Raw genomic sequence first — 6,295 nt, forward strand, 5'->3', positions numbered from 1 at the left:
CCCCCATGGGCTGTGTTCGGGTGTATGCCTCTCGAGGTGGTTTTTCTCTTTGTTAGCGTGTGACAGCACACTTCGGAGTCCGGCTACAGCGTGTGAGAGGGGCCCCCTCGTGAGTGCTGGTGAGGCGGGGGCCCCCGGGGTGGACAGACCCCACGAGACAGGCTGTGAGCACAGACCCTGGGAATGAGGCCTCGAGGACCGTGATGCACAGGGCCGAGCAGAGCCTGTGGGGGTGGCCGCCACGTCCGCTGACCAGGGTGAGTGTCTGCAGGAGGACCACCAAGCCCCCGGGGCGGATGCCGGCCTGGCCCTCGGCTTCATCAGCCGCTGCTGTGACTCTGCTTCCTGTGACATCCTAGTAATCATTTTATGTTGGAAACTCAGCGACCTTGTCATGTGAGTCTGAAGAGAACCTACTCTTCCAGTCTTCAGAGGCCACTGCTTTCTGCTTACCATAGGGGGATGTTGTTCCGTAAGCACGTGGGGATCCTGGAGAAATAAAGCTGGCCCGGTTGAGCTGTGCCTTTTAGAGAGATGCATTTGAGTTAGGTCACGAAGCACTGTTAAAAACGGAAAACTGTAGAAGGGGTATAATTTTTATACCTCTTGAACTGTTCGCGCTCAGGCTGCCTCTCCCTCCTGTGTGTGCGTGACTGCCTGCCTTCCCCTCGGAGAAGCCCCGGAGCCCTGTCTCTGACTTTGAGAACAGCATAGTGCCCATCGGGCGCGGTGTCTCAGTGCCGGCTGGTCAGCGCTTTGCGGGGACTGACGCGTGTCACCGTCCAACCCCCCCGGGGCTGGAGGGACTTAGTCCCCTGTTGGGAGCACCGTGGTCCCAAGGAAGGAAGGAAGGTGTCCAGATCCCTTGAAAACAGCTGCTTCATGAAATACCCATGCAAGACGCACGAAAAGTCAGCAAGCTTTGGGCAGAGAAACCTTCGCTGCCTGACCCATGCACTTGCGGCTCTTCTCGTCTGCTTTTTTTGTTTGTTTCTGAATAAATGAGGATTGGATTGCAATTGAATTTTACTCAGTTAAATGTCCTTTTATGATGACTGTTGCTGAGATCATAGTAAGTATAGGACTAGTGTTTCATTAGTTCTGTCACACCAGAAATGGAAAGCCTGCAGCCACCTCAGCTGTGTGGTGGGCACGGTGAGCCGCTCGGAGGGAGTGTGGTGAGACTCCTCCTGACCTGAAGGGGAGGGTGAAACCCGAGATGAGACCCCCGTGACTGAAGCTTCCCTTTGCTGTGGCCGGGCCAGCAGTGGCGGCCCCGGGGAGGGTGGGCTGGCACAGTGGGGCCCGTGGTCCTCTCCCTGCCTTGGGCCCCTGTTGTCCTTCAGGGTTGAGGGTGCTCGACGGCTGAGAGTCTGCCTCAGGAGCGAAGGGTCCAGACCACCCTGCCCTCCGCTGACGCTGCCCTGTCTGGGCCTTCGTGGAGTGTCGCTGCCTGAAGCAGGAGGCGTCCTCGTGCTGGCCTGGCCTGTTGGGAGGCTGTGGGTCACGTCTTCTGCTGCCTCCTGATGGTGGTGCTCCATCCCACGCCGGTGCCGCCCGTGTGTGCCCGGCAGTTGGGCTGGCAGAGGGCTCCCGGGGCAGTTTGACGTCCTTAGGGGCCTGCTCGGAGAAGGCAGTGGCTCCCCATTCCAGTACTCTTGCCTGGAAAATCCCATGGATGGAGGAGCCTGGTAGGCTGCAGTCCATGCTAAGGGTCGGACACGACTGAGCGACTTCCCTTTCACTTTTCACTTTCATGCACTGGAGAAGGAAATGGCAAGCCACTCAAGTGTTCTTGCCTGAAGAATCCCAGGGACGGGGGAGCCTGGTGGGCTGCCGTCTGTGGGGTCGCACAGAGTTGGACACGACTGAAGCGACTTAGCAGGGGCCCGCTCTGCGCCTTGGTTTGTTACGTGTCACATTCCATTGTTGGAACTCGTCACCCCGACGGGCTCTGCAAAGCCAGGATACATCACAGAAAAGAGGTGGTCGTGGTGATCAGAGTGGATGGCTGGTGAGAGATGGCACTGGTTCGCAGCCGAGGCGCGGTGGGCAGCCGCGTCTGACCAGGGCAAGGGCGGCGTCCCTGCGGGGCCGTGACCCATCCAGCCTGCACCTCTCAGATGCTCCTGAGCCTGAGGGGACAGTGCTCAGTCCAGGGTTCCTCCAGATGCTTAGAAGAGGTCCCTTTATTGAATACTTTAGGTATTAAATATTAAGTTTGCATTAAGGGTCTAATTCAGTAGATAAAGATGGATGCATTGATTTGAATTACTAAGTAAACATGATTTATAATAGCCAGTGTATGTTTAAATGGGTAAAGACACGTGAACTCTCTGAGGCATCGTGTCGGCTCTTCCTCCTGGAGCCCTGGGCAGTGTCTGTGCTTTCAGTCTTTTTCCTCCTGTTCAGTGATACACGCGCCTGCTGTAGAGTCGGGTGATCCTGAGACTTGCTCTAGGAGAGAATCAGTAGAGATGCCGCTTTTCAATTTCTCTGTAGGTTCCTTAGGTATTTGGCTGTGTCTCTGATAAACGCCCTGTGTAAAGCCTGTTGTTCGACAGCAGTGTTGGGCTGTGGCCGCCCTGCAGTGAGTGGGGCATCGAGCCCCCCCCCCCCCCCCCCGCGCCCCCTGTGCTGACGGGGGCTGTGGGGCGGCAGCGTCACGGCTCAGGCTCCGTGAGGCCTGGCCTTCCCTGATGGCGTGCTATGCGCCTTTGGCAGACAGCAGTCTGCTCTCTGCCTTCTTCTGAAGACTCTCCTCTTGGGCCTTCAGATGGCTCACGGTGCCCCCATTTCCTCTTCCCTGGGAGCTCACATGCCCCCTCGGCCTCCGGCACCAGCGCCTGTGGGCTCGCCGCAACCCAAGTCCACCCCTCCACTGCCTCCATCCTCATTTTCTCTTGGTTAATCCTGTTTTGGCGGAGTGCGTCTTACACTAACGTCTTGAGTAAGGGTGCTCTTCTTGCGTCTCTGCAGATGTCTTTATCCAGATACTAAAGTCTCTGTCTTCAGTTTTCTGAAGTTTAGGTGTGACGTGAATTGGCCCAGGTATCTTGAGTTGTTTCCTGTTTGGGCTTCACTCAGCTTCTGGACGTGTGCTTGTGTCTTTCGTCACATCTGGGACATGCTGAGCTGTGCATCTTAGACTCCTTTCTAGCAGCATCCTTTCTCTAACAAGACTTGGGTTCCAGTGTCAGATCTTTTGTCATTTCTCACAGGTCCCCGGGGTCTCATCGTTTTGTTTTTCACTATGTCAGTTTGAGTAAGTTCTGTTAAGTTCTGCCCCATTTCTGAGATTTTGTTTTATTCGTCTGCTTTGAGAGAGCTTCGCCTCAGTGTTGGTATCTGTCTTCTCAGTCAAGCTCGAGTTTGTTTATTCGTGGAACAAGGGGCATCTTAGCTTCTTTCTTAGACACTTTGAGAGCGTACTGGAAGACGCGGGATCTTGCTCACATCTGTGTCAGGCCGCGGTCCTGGCTGAGGGTCGCAGGCTGTGGTTCTGGGGCCAGGCTCGTTGACCGGGCGTCCGCGGGCTTCCTGCTGGACCCTGACTGTGGACGGGGGTCGGTGAGACTCGGGGCCCGGCTCCCGCCCCGAGGCTGTGGAGCGCAGGGGCCTGTGCGTGTGTGTGGAGTGTTCGTGCGGGCTAACGTGGCCCGAGTAAGGCCTTGCCGGCGGTTAACGGGGTTTCCTCCGGGCCGGGGCCTGGGCAGCGGTCGGGGCGCGCTGCGGGGCGGGGACTCCCGTGTCTCCAGCCGGCCCCCGCGTGTGCCGGGCGGCTCTGCTGCGGTGCTGGGTCGCACCTGGTCTGATCGCAGCGACGGAGACGACGCCGTGGTCTTCATGACGTCTCCCTCCCTTCTCCCTCTGTAGGACATGACCGACAACAGCAACAATCAGCTGGTCGTCAGAGCCAAGTTTAACTTCCAGCAGACGAATGAGGACGAGCTGTCCTTCTCGAAAGGCGACGTCATCCACGTGACGCGGGTGGAGGAGGGGGGCTGGTGGGAGGGCACGCACAACGGCAGGACCGGCTGGTTCCCCAGCAACTACGTGCGCGAGGTCAAGCCCAGCGGTGAGTGGTCGGCGGGCGGGGCGGGGCGGGGATGGAGGCGGGGCCGGGGGCGGGGATGGAGGCGGGGCCGGGGATGGAGGCGGGGCCGGGGCGGGGATGGAGGCCGGCTGGGCGTGGTCCGGCCCTGGCGGAGGGTGAGAGCCCGGCCACCTTGGGGGCTGGAGAAGGGGCTCCACACTCAGGCCGGTGTCTCCTGCCATCGTGACACCAGCAGTTGAAGACAGACTCACTCTGTTCTTTACCGTTTGTGAGAAGAAGCCTGTCACGTCTGTTAGTTTTTACTTTGTGGTCACACATTTGTATAACGTGCAGTTCGTCTTCCTTTTGGGGGCTTGAAGCTTGCTGTATGCCGTTGCCTGTGTAGCTTCTTATCGTGGGTGCGTCTGCCAGTCATGTGCTGAGTGATTTGTCCATGTCTTTGCACTAATGTGGCACTTTAAAATGCATCCCCTTCTGTACGTTTTCTGTAGTTGCTTAACAGTTTCTTGAATTTAAATAATTATTCCAAGGCCTGTCTAATTTCAGAAAGGGGTGGTGGTCCTGGCATTGCTTGCATTTCTTCTCAGGTGTGATCACGTCGTGGCACTGCAGGTGCTCCAAGGCGTGGCTGCCCCCAGTGGTCTCGTCAGGACACTCCAAAGGGTCAGGAGCCTTTTGCCAGGAACTTGGGGGCAGAGACGTGTGTGTGTGATTTCACAGCCAGATCGCGTCTGTTCCTTCTGCTGCTGCTGGACTGTGTTGTCTCTAGCTTTGGGCTCTGGTGACTGACGTCACAGCACGTGGGCCTGCAGATGTCCGTCTGAGTCCTTTTGGGTCTCATGGGTATATAGCTCGGAGTGGAGCTGCCGGCTCATACAGGGACTCGGTTCAGGTCTTGAGGCTGTGCTGTGCGTCGCACACAGTGGCTCTCACACCCCACGGCAGGGCACGGGACTCCTGTTCCTCCGTGTCTTTGCCAACGCTTGTTTCCTGTTTTTTTTTATTTTGACAATAGCCATCCTAATGGGTGTCAAGTGGTATCTCATTGGTGCTCTTTATTCTGTAGTTGATCATAAAAACAGTATTTGTTCATTATCATTAGAATACAGTTAACGGTAATAGCCAAGCTTTTGTGTTGTGCTTCCTATATAAACTTCTTTTTATCTGTGATTTTCAATTCTTCCCACAGCCCCAGAAGATAGTGTTGTCGGGATATTCAGGGGATAGGTGCAAATAAAACCCTCCTCTGAACACCCTCCTGTTAATCTGTCCCTGGGCAGAACCAGCCAAGGGCACGGCGTTGGTGTCCAGCTGCCTGCATTACAGACATGGCTGCTGGGAAATGTGCCTTAGTCTGCAGCTTGGCTGGACTCGCCAGTTGCCGCCAGCCCGTCCGGGGACAGCCCTGGCTCTGGCCCCTAGGCCTGAGTGCTGGGGAGGCCGAGCAGTCCTTCTGGGGCTGAGAGAGCGCTAGGCCCTTTGGGGGCCGAGGTTGAGAGTGACATGGTCTTTCCCTTTCCGAAGGGGATCCAGGGATCACAGAGCTGGTGATGGGCACGCCCTCAAGAGTCACAGAGCTGGTGGAAGGGTGTGCCCCGAGGGTGTCTCAGAGCTGGCGAAGGAGCAAGCCCTAAAGAGTGGGTTCTGCTGATTGTGTAGACGTCTGTTGGGTCTGGGCTTCTTGAATTCTGCTGTGAACATCTCTTTTAAATGGAAATTGTGGTCTGATGTTGAGGCATCAGTAGTAAAAGTGTGAATGAATACAAATAACACCTTTCCAGGTGTTCCTCCTCCTGAAGTTTCCAGAGTTAGCCTTTGGAAATGACACTGCAGAGATGGTTGTTTTCAGGTGGACGTGCATGTGGTCAGTGTCGTTTGCGGGGGCCTCTGGGTGTCCCGCAGCCTGGCAGGCGTGTTCTGCTCTTACCCCACTTCTGGGGGGCAGTGAGCTCTGTGGCGGGGGCGGGCAGACACATCTCTAAGAAGCAGCCATCTCATTTTGGTGAGGTGCTTGCATCAGGAGTAGCCACATCGCTTTGTTCTGCCTGAGATTCTCTTTTCTCTGCCTTAGTTTTGTGTGTGTGTGTGGAGGTGGGTGCGGGCAGACACAGCTCTGAGAACCAGCCATCTCATTTGGGTGAGGTGCCTGCGTCAGGAGTAACCACATCGCTTTGTTCTGCCTGCGATCCCATTTCTCTGCCTTAGCTGTGTGTGTGTGTGTTTCTCTGCCTTAGCTGT

General features: G+C 56.4%; 1 protein-coding gene across 2 annotated transcripts in view; it reads left to right on the forward strand.

Moving 5' to 3' along the window:
- The window catches only part of ARHGEF7 (Rho guanine nucleotide exchange factor 7), a 60,017-nt gene that overhangs the window by 5,501 nt on the left and 48,221 nt on the right, over nt 1-6,295 (forward strand). For both annotated transcript variants that reach the window (XM_040267462.1, XM_040267460.1), the window contains exon 4: nt 3,877-4,078. In XM_040267462.1, coding sequence (XP_040123396.1) covers nt 3,877-4,078 — 202 coding nt within the window. The remainder of the gene's footprint in view (nt 1-3,876; nt 4,079-6,295) is intronic.

Source organism: Oryx dammah, unplaced genomic scaffold (assembly GCF_014754425.2).
Source record: "Oryx dammah isolate SB20612 unplaced genomic scaffold, SCBI_Odam_1.1 HiC_scaffold_24, whole genome shotgun sequence".
Classification (NCBI taxonomy): Eukaryota; Metazoa; Chordata; class Mammalia; order Artiodactyla; family Bovidae; genus Oryx; species Oryx dammah.